The 16,489-nt window shown below is 42.2% G+C and overlaps 1 protein-coding gene across 2 annotated transcripts in view; it reads left to right on the top strand.

The window, feature by feature from the left end:
• The window catches only part of LOC140065735 (nicotinamide N-methyltransferase-like), a 39,974-nt gene extending 31,669 nt beyond the window's left edge, over nucleotides 1-8,305 (top strand). For both annotated transcript variants that reach the window (XM_072113308.1, XM_072113309.1), the window contains exon 3: nucleotides 7,136-8,305. In XM_072113308.1, coding sequence (XP_071969409.1) covers nucleotides 7,136-7,559 — 424 coding nt within the window. In that variant the 3' untranslated portion in view covers nucleotides 7,560-8,305. The remainder of the gene's footprint in view (nucleotides 1-7,135) is intronic.
• Nucleotides 8,306-16,489: the final 8,184 nt, after the last annotated feature.

Consider the following 16,489-nt stretch of genomic DNA (forward strand, 5'->3'; position numbering starts at 1 on the left):
GATGAGAGTGGAAAGATTTTGCTTGTACCGTGGGTCCAGGAGAGTGAATACCCAGTAATCGGTGCTGGAATAAATTCTTTGAACGCGAGGGTCACGGGATAGGCAGCCTAGCATGAAATCTGCCATATGCGCCAGAGTACCAACGCGTAAGAATTCACTCCCCTCACTGGCCTGACTGTCCATTTCCTCCTCCTCCAACTCCTCCAACTCCTCTTCTTCTGCCCATACACACTAAACAGTGAAGGACTCAACAATGGTCCCCTCTTGTGTCTCGCCAACATTCTCCTCCTCTTCCTCCTCATCCTCCTCCACCTCCACCTCCTCCGATATGCGCTGAGAAACAGACCTAAGGGTGCTTTGGCTATCAACAAGGGAATCTTCTTCCCCCGTCTCTTGTGACGAGCGCAAAGCTTCCGACTTCATGCTGATCAGAGAGTTTTTCAACAGGCCAAGCAGCGGGATGGTGAGGCTGATGATGGCGGCATCGCCACTGACCATCTGTGTTGACTCCTCGAAGTTACTCAGCACCTGACAGATATCAGACATCCACGTCCACTCCTCATTGTAGACTTGAGGAAGCTGACTGACCTGACTACCAGTTCTGGTGGAAGTTGACATCTGGCAGTCTACAATCGCTCTGCGCTGCTGGTAAACTCTGGATAACATGGTTAATGTTGAATTCCACCTCGTGGGCACGTCGCACAACAGTCGGTGAGCGGGCAGTTGGAGGCGGCGCTGCGCTGCCCTGAGAGTGGCAGCATCTGTGCTGGACCTGAAATGCGCACAGATGCGGCGCACCTTCGTGAGCAAATCAGACAGATTGGGGTATGTCTTGAGGAAACGCTGAACTATCAGATTTAACACATGGGCCAGGCATGGCACATGTGTCAGTCTGCCGAGTTGCAGAGCCGCCACTAGGTTACGGCCGTTGTCACACACAACCATGCCTGGCTTCAGGTTCAGCGGTGCCAGCCACAGATCAGTCTGCGCCGTGATGCCCTGTAATAGCTCTTGGGCGGTGTGCCTTTTATCGCCTAGGCTCAGCAGTTTGAGCACCGCCTGCTGTCGCTTAGCGACGGCACTGCTGCTGTGCCTAGAGCTACCGACTGATGGCGGCATGCCCACGGATGGTAGTTCGGAGGAGGAGGTGGAGGAGGGGTGGGAGGAGGCATAGTAGGCCTGAAAGACCTGGACCGAGGTAGGCCCCGCAATCCTCGGCGTCGGCAGTATATGACCAGCCGCAGGGTCAGACTCGGTCCCAGCCTCCACCAAGTTAACCCAATGTGCCATCAGCGATATATAGTGGCCCTGCCCGGCAGCACTCGTCCACGTGTCCGTGGTCAGGTGGACCTTGTCAGAAACGGCGTTGGTCAGGGCACGGATGATGTTGTCTGACACGTGCTGGTGCAGGGCTGGGACGGCACATCGGGAAAAGTAGTGGCGGCTGGGGACCGAATACCGAGGGGCGGCCGCCGCCATGAGGTTGCGAAAGGCCTCGGTCTCTACTAGCCTATAGGGCAGCATCTCCAGGCTAAGCAATCTGGAGATGTGGACATTAAGGGCTTGGGCGTGCGGGTGGGTTGCACTATATTTCCGTTTCCGCTCCAGCGTCTGGGGTATGGAGAGCTGAACGCTGGTGGATGCTGTGGAGGATCGTGGAGGCGACGATGGGGTTTTTGTGCCAGGGTCCTGGGCAGGGGGCTGACTATTAGCTGAAACAGGGGAAGGAGCAGTGGTGTGCACGGCCGGAGGTGAACGGGCTTGGTGCCACTGAGTGGGGTGTTTAGCATTCATATGCCTGCGCATACTGGTGGTGGAACCCCTGCTGATCCTGGTTTGGCAAAGGTTGCACACCACAGTCCGTCGGTCATCCGGTGTTTCCTTAAAGAACCTCCAGACTTCTGAAAATCTAGCCCTCGCCGCGGGAGCCCTCGCCACGGGAGCTTCACTACGTGACACATTTGGCGCTGATGCACCTGCTCTGGCCCTGCCTCTCCGTCTGGCCCCACCACTGCCTCTTCCAACCTGTTCTGGTCGAGGCATCTCCTCCGTCTCAGAAGCACTGTGTTCACCCGGCCTCTCAACCGAGCTTGGGTCTGTCACCTCATCATCCTCCGATCCCTCAGTCTGCTCCCCCCTCGGACTTCCTGCCCTGACAACAACTTCACCACTGTCTGACAACCGTGTCTCCTCATCGTCGGACACCTCTTTACACACTTCTTCCACTACGTCAAGAAGGTCATCATCACCCACAGACTGCGACTGGTGGAAAACCTGGGCATCGGAAAATTGCTCAGCAGCAACCGGACAAGTGGTTTGTGACTGTGGGAAGGGTCCAGAAAACAGTTCCTCACAGTATGCCAGTTCAAATGCCAAATTTTCCTGGGAGGGGGCAGACTGGGGGGGAGGAGGCTGAGGTGCAGGAGCTGGAGGAGTGCCGATTTTGGTGACATGGGTGGACTGCGTGGAAGACTGACTGGTGGACAAATTGCTCGAAGCATTGTCGGCAATCCACGACATCACCTGTTCGCACTGTTCTGGCCTCAACAGTGCTCTACCACGAGTCCCAGTAACTTGAGACATGAACCTAGGGAGTGTAGCTCTGCGGCGTTCCACTGCTCCCTCATCAGCAGGTGGTGTCTCACCCCGCCCAGGACCATGGCCTCTGACCCCTGCAGTAGTTGGACGCCCACGTCCCCGCCCTGGTCCTCTACCCCTAGCCCTCGGGTTAAACATTTTGAAAATGAAAGTTATAACTTTCATTTTTTTTTAACTTTTTTTTGTGTTTTTTAGTTTTTAAAACCAAACAATGCTATCCTATTGCTATGGCTATTTTCTAGCCAAGTATGAAAGCACACTGCTATGCCAGATGAGTTGACGCTGAGTTATGAAAAAATAAACGTAAAATAAAAAGGAAATGGCAGACTGTGCCTAATTGAAATCCAACCCCTAATAAATTTTCCCACTTCGGTCTTTGCGATGGATATGTGCGTCACTAAGCGCTAAAATCAGCGGTCGCAAGTCTCACTACAAATTCCTGACAATTGGCTAGTATATGCACTGCAGCAAGGACAGCCACCAGCAGATCAACCAGAAATAAAATATATATAACGCTATTGTAGGCGTAAGTAAGCCGTTTGGATTCTCCTTTGGCTATTTTCTAGCCAAGTATGAAAGCACACTGATGAGATGACGCTGAGTTATGAAAAAATAAACGTAAAATAAAAAGAAACTGCCAGACTGTGCCTAATTGAAATCCAACCCCTAATAAATTTTCCCACTTCGGTCTTTGCGATGGATATGTGCGTCACTAAGCGCTAAACACAGCGGTCGCAAGTCTCACTACAAATTCCTGACAATTGGCTAGTATATGCACTGCAGCAAGGACAGCCACCAGCAGATCAACCAGAAATAAAATATATATAACGCTATTGTAGGCGTAAGTAAGCCGTTTGGATTCTCCTTTGGCTATTTTCTAGCCAAGTATGAAAGCACACTGATGAGATGACGCTGAGTTATGAAAAAATAAACGTAAAATAAAAAGAAACTGCCAGACTGTGCCTAATTGAAATCCAACCCCTAATAAATTTTCCCACTTCGGTCTTTGCGATGGATATGTGCGTCACTAAGCGCTAAACACAGCGGTCGCAACTCTCACTACAAATTCCTGACAATTGGCTAGTATATGCACTGCAGCAAGGACAGCCACCAGCAGATCAACCAGAAATAAAATATATATAACGCTATTGTAGGCGTAAGTAAGCCGTTTGGATTCTCCTTTGGCTATTTTCTAGCCAAGTATGAAAGCACACTGATGAGATGACGCTGAGTTATGAAAAAATAAACGTAAAATAAAAAGAAACTGGCAGACTGTGCCTAATTGAAATCAAACCCCTAATAAATTTTCCCACTTTGGTGTTTGAGGTGGATATGTGTGTCACTAAGCGCTAAACACAACGGTAGCAAGTCCCCCTGCAAATTCCTCACAATATGGTACTAGCTGCACTACTAGTGCCAGCAAGCCCAGCCACAAGCAAACAAAAAAAAAAAAAGTATAACGTTATTGTAGCCCTAAGAAGGGCTGTTGGGTTCTTGTTGAATCACTCCTGCCTAACACTATTCTAATAGAACACCCTAACGCTTTCCCTGACCAGCAGCAGCTCTCTCCCTAGCGGCATCCAGACACAGAATGATCCGAGCAGCGCGGGCAGCGGCTAGTCTATCCCAGGGTCACCTGATCTGGCCAGCCAACCACTGCTATCGACGTGTAAGGGTACCACATCATGCTGGGTGGAGTGCAGAGTCTCCTGGCTTGTGATTGGCTCTGTTTCTGGCCGCCAAAAAGCAAAACGGCGGGAGCTGCCATTTTCTCGAGCGGGCGAAGTATTCGTCCGAGCAACGAGCAGTTGTAAGTATGCTAATGCTCGAACGAGCATCAAGCTCGGACGAGTATGTTCGCTCATCTCTAATATTAACCCATTTTTTGTAGCTTAAAGAGGTATTCCGGGAATATGAATGTCTGATACAAAAACCCATAATGCTATAAATAAATGAATGTAACAAAAGTTAATGTCATTAGTCACAAAATGGAGCTTAAATAGTTTGATTTTATGATTCACAAAATTTTATGGTCTCTCCAAAGTTATCACCAAGATGGCTGCCACTGGAAACTAAAAGTCCCAAGATCCTTTAGTTCTCAGTATCTCCTCCTCCTCCACCCAGTGATGATCTAACAGGTTTTCTTACTCTTTTACCATAATAATGATGTGTAACCGCCATACTGGATGCACTGCAACCAACCGACTACAGCCAAACATACTGGTGATCACATGACCTGCCCAGGCAGGTTCAGGACATGTGATGTGGACATGTGACCAGTGGCCATCTTCTGTCCTGTGTATTCTCTGCAACGGACCGCGCGGAGGAAATTAACGGTCTGATTAAAGGGCCAGTAGCATTTTAATTCTTCATTACAGTCTAAATCAACAGCATTTTTCTGCTAACGGGAGCAAAATTTTAAATAGCAACTAATTACATATAAGCTTATATTTTAAGGACCCATTTGTATATGAATTATGCTTTTTCCTGGAACACCCCTTTAAGGCTCAGCCCCATTTTTTGTATTGTGACTTGCATTGCTTTATATTGTTATTACTTTTGAACACTGTTACTTATCAAAACGATTCTGAGATAGTTTTTTCCCACATGTTGTACTTAAATCTAGAGGTAAATTTTGGCTGATAAGTTTTGCGTTTATTTAAAAAAAAAAGAAAAAAATGATGAATTTTTTGAAAAATTTGCCATTTTTGAGATTCTAAATCATTGCGTTTTCAGGCAGATAGTTTTACCACTTAAATAACTTGCTGAATAACATTTCCCATATGTCTACTTTACATTTTCATAATTTTTGATATGTCCGGATAATTTATTTTGACGCCATGTGGCTTACAAATATATTATTGATTTTCCGTATTTTCAGAATTGACTATTTTTTGGATAAATACAGTTTTTAATGAAATTTTGCATATTTATCATTAAAACCCCTATATATAAACCCATTTTCAAATCTGCACCCCTCAAGCTATCAGTAACCGCTTTTAGGAAGATCGTTAACCCCTTGAGATCTTCATAGTAATTGAATCAAAATGTCGGTGAAATTTAGAACGGTCAAATTTTGACGGTTATACGTTCATATAGCCATAAAGTTTACACGTTTCCAAAAGATAAAAAGAGAAAACCCACCATACAATTTGTTATGAAATTTCTCCCAAGTGCAGAGACCCCCCACATGTGGCCATTAATTGTTTTATGGGCAATTAATGGAAGGAGGGATCTACAGCTACCAGGATTTTAGTTTCCTCATTGGCCCATTTTGCAGGCGTTTCTTTTGCGGGATGAGATGCTTTTCGAGTTTTACCATTTTGGGGTTGATATCCCCTATTGTTGAAAATTTAGGAACCTTTTTTGATGTCACAAAAAGCATCAATTCTGTACTGGATTTCTCACTTTTTAATTTTTTCGTGTTCAGCGTAAAGCCCAATAATCATGTTATATTTATTCTATAGGTCGATACGATTATGGTGATACCACACATGAATATTTTTTCTTATGTTTTCCAAAATTTTTCAAATAAAACCCTAATGTGGGGAAAAATCTATCATTTTTGGCGGGTTTTTAAAGTTTTTTTATATGGCGTTCATCGTACGGGTTCAATACTTATTTCATTTTATTCTACAGATTGTTACGGACGTGGTGATACTATATATGTTGGGTTTGAGTTATGATTTAGACTTTTTTGAGCGTTATATGTCTCTATATGTTTTGAACCATTTTTAGTGATTTATAAACTTATTTTTTATTGAAAAACATTTTTTTTTAACTTTTTTACTTGTTCCACCATGGGACAATAATCTGATTGATTGTTCATGCAATACTTGTGTATCTCTGGGGTCCAATCGCAACAATATGAGCCCCCAAAAAGGTGCAGGGAGGCGATGGTGGGGGAACGACCCCCGGAAGGCATGTTAAATGCCGCGGTCGCGCTGACCACGGCATTTAACGGGTTTAACACCCGCGATTGGAGCCTACTCCGACTGCAGGTGTTACCCAGGGATGATGTCAGCGGTAGATTACATGCCACAATTCCTGATGCCGGCTCTGCTCCTGTGCAGAGCTAAACCGGCATCGTCTCCGTAGCTGTACTGCGCTGAGCGCTATTCGCCGGACTCGGCACAGTTTAGCTACGGCGCAGAGCGCTAAAGGGTTAATATATGAATCTTAGAATGAGGTACCAATAGCAAGGGAACCCAATTAAGTTGCCCAGTTTGCACCCACTTCATGCCAGTCCCTGCCTGCCTCTCTCCACTACTGAGGTCTAGAGATAGAAAGCTGATATGGATACGCATATGAGCCAGGAGCACACTACTCTTGTCCTGCATCTGGCTCATGCAAAGTGTCTAGGGCCCCCAGCTGTCTGCAGGAATCAAGGGGCAGATATTAAAGGCTGATAGGTGCGGACCAGCCCACCCTCTGTAATCGCTATTGTTATGCTCCTGCTACAGACTAGTATGATGCTCTCCTATTATTGTTGACTTGGAAACATTAACTTTCTTAGTTTATTTTTCATTTCTTTCAGTGACCAGTTAGAAGATAAAGAAGGAAAAGTGAGATCCGCACTGCAACATGTTGTGAAATGTGACCTTCAGAAAGAAAATATGACAGAACCAATAGATTTACCACTGGCTGATTGTATCATAAGTGTTGTTCTTCTAGATTATATCAGCAAAGACCAAGATGATTACATCAGATATCTCAGGAAGTTCTCAAAGTTACTAAAACCTGGAGGACACTTAATATTAATAGGGGTTTTGGATGCAACATATTTGACAGTTGGTAAAGATAAGTTCCATGTTTTCAATTATAATGAGGAGTTTGTCAGGAAAGCTCTAGTTGGAGAAGGTTTTGTTATTGATCGCTGGGAGGTTAAAAAGAGAACAAATGTCAGTGATCTTATTGATTATAAGGCCCTCATATTCATTGCAGCTCACAAGGAGAAGTAGGTCCAAGTTATAGATATCCTTTGTTAAGATTGTAGAAAATCATTTCATTAAATATATTTTGTGCATTACATATATTTTGAAGATTACTCTCTTCAATAGAAGGCACCAATATAAAGTAGTTGATAGCTAAATATCAAAAATTACGCACAAACTTTTAAGTAATATTAACAATAGAGCATGTTCCTATAGAGTTCTAATAACTGACTGACACCCTTCTTTTAGTTAAAATTATTTCCCTTACATTCATAGAAATCACCTTTTATCTTATATTACCTGGCTTTAAAGGGGGAGTGTCCTGCTTGGGAAGCCCCTCCCATCTAATCCAACCCATGCCTTATGCCTCCTTACTGGTCATAGTTCATCTCATGAGACCAGATTGACATCATCTCAGGTCCTTTAGCCCCTTAACCCCTTCACGCTCTGTGACGGATATATCCGCCACAGAGCTATGAAGGGTGTATGAAGAGGGCTCACGGGCTGAGCCCTCTCCATAAAGAGGAGGCATATCGCAGCAAAGACCCATCGCTAACACCCGGCGCTTGCATAGTTCATGTTCATGCAAATTTTACACCTTTTTTACATGCAAAAAATTGGGCTACAAATATGAAAAAGGGTATAAATCTGTAATGTCCATAGTACCAAGATAGTGGCATTCTATTTATCAACCCTTTCCAAATCTCGGTCAAAAATCATCTGGCTGGCTTTTTGAAAACATACACCTACAAACACAAAACTAAGCCATTTTTAGCCGAAAATATACAAAAATCTTTATTGCATTTCATTAAAAAATTACATATTCCACAAAGGGAAAAAGGGGGGTGGGGGATACAAGCGGATGGTGAGGATGTCACACAGGGACACTTAAAAACATGGGCGTCTGGGAGAGTGATGATTATTAGAACATCATGTCACATGGGTTTAGAAATGATCGTATAATTCATACACAAATATATAACAACAGCCATGCACGAGATACTGGTAAATATTCAGACTGAAAATGCAGCTTTTTAAAGGCATAAAGTGCTCAGTGCATGTGCAAATAATACATTGTAAACGTACCCATGTTTTAATTATGTCTCCCGTCTGCTGTGGATAGATTCCCCGACGCGCGTTTCGGCGCAAGCCTTCGTCTGGGGGTGTTGTTCCTATGACTGCAGCTGGATTTTATTTAGGGATCAGCCAATGGAGGAATCATGCACTCACCTGGTTTAAATTATTAATTCGAGCCGGCGGAGCTACTGGGCGCATACACGCCGGAAGGTGTCCGCCCCCAGCCCACGCTCGTCCCCGTGCACGTGACCAGTCATGTGACGGTGACGTCACACCCGGACACGTGACCGGAGGGAGAGTCATGGGAACAAGGGGCGGATCCCACCGTGTGTGCGCGCACACCCCCGGTGTATTAACAGGTGAGAAATATGCCGATGTAGGAGTCAATGGGAGGAGAAGAAGACAACAACTAGTGGGAAAATTCTAAGGTTACTAAAGTTTCTATTAGACATCAATTATTCCAAAACAAGGTGAATTGTATACATTCTATAGCGATAGTCTATAAAACCAAAGAAAAAAGGGAACAGCAAAAAAATTTTATATAAAATAGAATGGTTATAAATAAGTTCTTGGACAGATTATACATTTATCTTTTTAAAGGTATATGGATCAGATTATATATTTGTTTATTAAAAAAAAATATATATATATGTTATGGATCACCTCTATTTTGGACTTAGGTAGTGGGGAGGGAAGTGCAAAAGGTGATTGGTGAGTGTGATGAGTGATGGGGTGAAGAAATGGATGGGATGAAAAGTGAGGAAAAAAAGGGGGGGGGGGGTGAAAATAGAGGAGGTCCATAAAAATTTCAGTATATGGCTCATTATCTTATATGACAACTTTTCAATTAAACAATATTAGAGTAAACCGGATAAAGCCTTATCTATATATGGGTGCATTTATTAATAGACCATGTGAATGTATGAATGGAATATTCCCATAAAAAGACGGCACAGTGATTAATGCACAATGTGACATAATTGTTATTCTCATGTGAATACTTCATAATATATGTGTACATCAAAAATGAAAAAATAAAAATGAAAAAATGACAAATAGAAAATAAGAATAAAAAGTGGAAATAATGGTGTTACATTTATGCAGTTAAGTCCAAGGAAGGTGTCCAAATGTGCTGCCCTTAGCGTTGATTCCGAAATGTCGAAGATATTCATATTCGAATCAGGATGCTGCCTTTAAGAAAGGATGTATCCATTTCCCAATTTTATGAGGGACTATCAATTCTCCAAGACACCTACATTTTCGCATACTTAATCGAATGCAGATCCTGCTAAATAACTAAAGTGAAATTAGTTATACAAGAAAATGAACAATTTCACTTTAGTTATTTAGCAGGATCTGCATTCGATTAAGTATGCGAAAATGTAGGTGTCTTGGAGAATTGATAGTCCCTCATAAAATTGGGAAATGGATACATCCTTTCTTAAAGGCAGCATCCTGATTCGAATATGAATATCTTCGACATTTCGGAATCAACGCTAAGGGCAGCACATTTGGACACCTTCCTTGGACTTAACTGCATAAATGTAACACCATTATTTCCACTTTTTATTCTTATTTTCTATTTGTCATTTTTTCATTTTTATTTTTTCATTTTTGATGTACACATATATTATGAAGTATTCACATGAGAATAACAATTATGTCACATTGTGCATTAATCACTGTGCCGTCTTTTTATGGGAATATTCCATTCATACATTCACATGGTCTATTAATAAATGCACCCATATATAGATAAGGCTTTATCCGGTTTACTCTAATATTGTTTAATTGAAAAGTTGTCATATAAGATAATGAGCCATATACTGAAATTTTTATGGACCTCCTCTATTTTCACCCCCCCCCTTTTTTTCCTCACTTTTCATCCCATCCATTTCTTCACCCCATCACTCATCACACTCACCAATCACCTTTTGCACTTCCCTCCCCACTACCTAAGTCCAAAATAGAGGTGATCCATAACATATATATATATTTTTTTTTAATAAACAAATATATAATCTGATCCATATACCTTTAAAAAGATAAATGTATAATCTGTCCAAGAACTTATTTATAACCATTCTATTTTATATAAAATTTTTTTGCTGTTCCCTTTTTTCTTTGGTTTTATAGACTATCGCTATAGAATGTATACAATTCACCTTGTTTTGGAATAATTGATGTCTAATAGAAACTTTAGTAACCTTAGAATTTTCCCACTAGTTGTTGTCTTCTTCTCCTCCCATTGACTCCTACATCGGCATATTTCTCACCTGTTAATACACCGGGGGTGTGCGCGCACACACGGTGGGATCCGCCCCTTGTTCCCATGACTCTCCCTCCGGTCACGTGTCCGGGTGGGACGTCACCGTCACATGACTGGTCACGTGCACGGGGACGAGCGTGGGCTGGGGGCGGACACCTTCCGGCGTGTATGCGCCCAGTAGCTCCGCCGGCTCGAATTAATAATTTAAACCAGGTGAGTGCATGATTCCTCCATTGGCTGATCCCTAAATAAAATCCAGCTGCAGTCATAGGAACAACACCCCCAGACGAAGGCTTGCGCCGAAACGCGCGTCGGGGAATCTATCCACAGCAGACGGGAGACATAATTAAAACATGGATACGTTTACAATGTATTATTTGCACATGCACTGAGCACTTTATGCCTTTAAAAAGCTGCATTTTCAGTCTGAATATTTACCAGTATCTCGTGCATGGCTGTTGTTATATATTTGTGTATGAATTATACGATCATTTCTAAACCCATGTGACATGATGTTCTAATAATCATCACTCTCCCAGACGCCCATGTTTTTAAGTGTCCCTGTGTGACATCCTCACCATCCGCTTGTATCCCCCACCCCCCTTTTTCCCTTTGTGGAATATGTAATTTTTTAATGAAATGCAATAAAGATTTTTGTATATTTTCGGCTAAAAATGGCTTAGTTTTGTGTTTGTAGGTGTACCTTTTTTACATGACATAAAAAATGTAATGAAAAGTGATCAAAATGTTGCACAGTCCTCAAAATGGTAGCATTAAAAACGTCGTCTCATTTTGCAAAAAATGACCCCTCACACAGCTCCGTACACCAAAGTGTATGAAAAAGTTATTAGCGTCAAAAAGATGGCGAAAAAATTTTTTCCTTCTTCGTACACATTAATTTAATTTTTGAAAATGTATTAAAACGCAACAAAACCTGTATAAATTTGATATCACCGCGATCATACCAAACCAAAGAATAAAGTAGAGGTGTTATTTGGAGCGAAGAGTGAAAGTCGTAAAAACTGAGCCCACAAGAATTTGACGCACATGCTTTTTTTTAAATTTTTCCACATTTGGAATTTTTTTTTACTGCTTCCCAGTACATGGTATGGAATACTAGATAACATCACAGAGAAGTAAAATTTGTTACGCATAAAATAAACCCTCACACAGCTCTGTACACAGAAAAATGAAAAAGTTATGGATTTTTGAAGGTGGAGAGCGAGAAATGAGCTAATAACCCCTGCGTCCTTAAGGGGTTTTAATAATAGCAAACTGTACCACACATTCATTTATATGATCACATGAAGTCACAGCATGTAAACACATACATGGTGTACAGTTTGCTATTCTTAGATGGCTGAAGGACCTGCTTTGATGTCACTGGTCACATCTAATGAACATATCACAAGTCACCGTGTAAAAAATATATATAATATTTCCCATCTGTACATATAGCTTTAAATGTCTGTAGCTGAATATTAGCAGCAGGCGGTCCCTAAGTACAAGGAGGCAGAGCAGTGATTTGAAGAGACACAGAGCTGTCAGTCAGAATATTGGGCCATGTTTCACTGCCAGCCTGGGAGAGAGAGATGAGTCACAGATACCAGAGTTGAGTCACAAAAGCTAATTTTCATATCAGAAAAATGGTTGTAATTAAGGTACAGGGCCCCACTGGCAGCTAATTTTAGGTGATATAGGGAGGAATTGTAACCCTTTATCAACAGACATAGTTAGTCAGGGGGGGAGCAAAATCTGGTGACATGTCCTCTTTAAGCTTGATTCACTTTAGCTCATAGGATAGTTTCATCACACACAGTAGATTAAACGTGACTAACCTCTTTTCACTTTAACTCACAGATTTTTGTCTCAGACGTAAAAACTTTAATATACACTGCTCAAAAAAAAGTGAAACGCTTTAACAACAAATTGTAACTTAAAGGGGCACATGTACCAAACTTTTTGCATACCATTTTCTTTCATTTTTGATACTTTTCATGGTACTTGTGCTCATTTGCGTCTTTTTTTGACTCTCCCTTCAAAGTCCCCCATTGTCTAGTTTTCTTCAGAGTTATCTCCTGAATCCAAATGTGAAAGTTGCTGCTTTTTTAAATGTTGCAAAGAGTCACAAATTTTGTTGCAAATCTACAGCTGCCCCTGACCAGTCGTAGAAATTAGCCTAGAACTGATTGTGACTTTTGTTTTAAAAGTCGCAAATTCACTGACTATTCAAGACCAAATGCTGCATTTATTAGTAAGGAAAGATACATCTGAGTAGCAGCAAAGCCAAGAAAAGTCCCTAAAAACAGACAGAAAAAAGCCAGATTTATGATGTATGTGCCCCAAAGTCACACTTCTGTAAATATTAACCTGTCCAGTTTTGAATCAATACTGATTGTGAATCAATTCCTCCAGATGTTGTGGAAAGACAACAGGTAGAAATGATTTGCAAGACAACCCCTATGAAGGAGTGGATCTGTAGGTGGTGACCACAGTCCATTTCTCTATTTTCATCATTTTAAGCTGTTATTTTGATCACATTTGCATTTCGTCATTGCCCTACCGCCTAGAGATAGCATGGTGTGGTGTCTACAACCCACACAACTAGTGCAGCTCGTCCAGGATGACACATTATGCGAGCTATGGCAGAATAGTTACCTGTGTATGACAAAACATTGTCTAGAGCATGGAGCATTTACTAGACCAGGAGACGTGGAGGGGGCTGTAGGAGGGCGACAACCCAATCGTAGGATATCTTGGGTATCCTTTGTGCAACAAAGAACAGGTTGAGCAGTGCAAAAGCTCTGCTAATTGACATCCAGCAAGCTATTAGTATTCTAGTGTCTGCTGAAAGTGTCATAAACAGACTCTATGAGGGTGGTATGGGGGTCAGTGTTGTACTTACAGCCCAACACCATGCAGGGTGAATGGCATTTGCCACGTAACACCAGGATTCAACATTGCCCCCTGTGCTGGAGGTGACATATGGAAGTTTACACTAAGCACATTTGAAATGACCCGAATCAAATTGATCACATTTGGGACATCATGTCTCATTCCACACACCAATGCCACGTTGCACCACAGACTCTCTTGAGGCATTTCCACTGAAGTTGGATCAGCCTGAAATTTAATCTTCCAATTTGGTTTTGAGTATCATTCCTAATCCAGACCTCTGAATTTCGATTTTCATTGATCATTTTTAAGTTTTATTTCAGTATGTTATTAATAATTATAATGGGAATAATTAATTTATTGAGACCTTGGATGTGGTATTTTAGTGTTCCCTTTATTATTTTGAGCAGTGTATATCCAGACGGAGAAACACTTTTGAAAACTAACATTAACATTAATACAAAAAAAGTTTGTGTTCTAAATTTAAGATCTTGAATTCCTTTTTACTGAAGGGAGGTTAGCTTAGCTTATCATTAGGTCAGCTCTTTGGGACAGTTTTATGTTTGTTTTTGAATCTCTGCTGCTCATCAGATTCATTAAAGTTGCATTGTCCCTTTAATAAATGTTCTCTTGCTCAACTTCCTGTCTGGGATTTTTTTTTTTAAGAAAAGTCACAAAAATGCATAAGAAGTCTAAGCACATATGCCAGCAGGGGACTGGAGTGATTATTCAACTTTTAAAAAAATGAAAAAAAAAAAACAATTATTGGGTTATTAAAACATTTTTAACAAAGAAAGAAGGTCGAAAGTCTGGGTCAGAGCCTGACCAATCATAGCCATGGCTAATTGTTAGTGGCTTTAGGGGCATCGATTTGCAGGATTAGTTGTTCGGGTGACAATTTGGCAATACGTTTGGGTAATCTGCCTAATCTGAACGCTGGAACCACTCATCTCTATTAGTAGGGGGAAAGTGTCACCTGTAACGTAACTTACTGGCTTGTTGTTAATACACTTATAGGATCTGGTATTTGCTGCAGTGCAATTTGCCACTGGGAGTCTTAGGTCAGTGACACACGTGGCATTCCTGTGGCGTTTTTACATTGCATTTTTGAGTCATATCAAAATCAGTTTTGCTTTTTTTGGTTTTCAAATAGGATTCTCGATTAAGTGTCTTTACTTGCACTTTCTACACTGCATTTATGAAGGTCTGCGTTTGTGAGGTGCATTTTCCATCAGGTTTTTTAAAGTGGTTGGTTTTTTAAAAATGGGTTGCGTTTTTGATATGCGTTTTGAAAAGCATGCGATCACATGCAAAAACAGCAGGGGCACACAGATTCCAAGAGACACAAATGTGTTCAATAAAACAGATCAAGCATTGCGTTTTGAAAATGCAGATACAACCAAACATTTAAAAAAACATATTTTTACATGATGTGCTCTTCTTTGAGCGTAGCTGTGATGGGTTGTAATTGCTTCCTGAGTCTAAGAGTTTATGCCGAAAGATCGGTAAATAAGGTAATATCTTGAAAAGGTTGGGGTAAGGTGCCTTTTTTCTTAGCTACGTACATCACTTGCTCTTTGACTGTATAAAAGTGGATGCGAGCCAGCACGTCTCTTGGGGTCGTCTCGTCCAGATGTTTTGGACGGGGTAATCTATGAGCACGATCTATGCATAACTCTTGTGCAGGGCATTCTGGTAGTAGTGTTTGCATTAATTTCTTTAGATAGGGAGTGAGCTCACTCTGCGGTATGATTTCAGGTACGCCCCGAAACTTAATATTGTTCCGGTGTGACCGGTCTTCCAGATCCGCCACTTTTGCTTGTAGCTGGGTGAATTCCTCCTCTAGGTTATAATGGGCATCTATTAGATCGTTATGGGAGTGAACCATCTCTCCCATTTTTTCTTCTGTGTGATGTGTTCTATTTTCTAATGCAATCATGTCAGCTTTGATGGGCGACAATAGATTGTGCATATCCCTTTGAAAGGATTGCCGCCATGCAATCAACATGTTTTTCATTGTGGACTCAGTCAATACCTTGTCTGATGTTGGTAGAAGGTCGAAAGCATCCCGTGGTGTTGTGGGGGAGCTCGATGGGGCAACTGCATCTTGTGCCGTCTCGCCCGAAGTATGCATTGGGGCAGTGGATCTCCTGGGAGAATTCTGTGATGCGGGAGACGGTAGCGACGGCCATATTGCGGAGTTACTGCGACGCAACTTCTCTCGGCCTCTGTGTTCCTGCGCTTCCGTGGCATCATCCTCCACTTCGCCTCTGGCGGGTGCTGGGGAGACCGGAGCAGAGCTGGACCTTCTGCTTTGGATTAATGCTTCCTCTCTTTCCCCCTCCGTCTGCTGCTCCTGTGAGTGCGGGAGACTCTCTTGGTCGGCGCCATCTTGGATCGAGTCCGGTGCGGCAGGAAAATAGAATTCAGTAAGTTTGCGAGGCTTAGAGACGTTTTTCCTTCTTTTCGTCATGCTCCCCTTTCGATAAGGTACCTCCGTGATGAAAATTTACTTGATACACTGCAAAGAGAAGCAAAATCTATGCTCAATATAGAAGTGTCTTGGCTGGGAAGAGTAGCAGCATATAAAATGCTATTACTTCCAAGATTACTATATCTATTTCGTACTCTCCCAATTGCCTTGCCGGAGGGATTCTTTGTCAGAGCCCAAAAAATAATGTCCTCATACATTTGGAAGGGGAATAAACCACGAATA

The sequence above is a fragment of the Engystomops pustulosus genome, chromosome 6, assembly GCF_040894005.1.
Source record: "Engystomops pustulosus chromosome 6, aEngPut4.maternal, whole genome shotgun sequence".
In the NCBI taxonomy this organism is placed as follows: domain Eukaryota; kingdom Metazoa; phylum Chordata; class Amphibia; order Anura; family Leptodactylidae; genus Engystomops; species Engystomops pustulosus.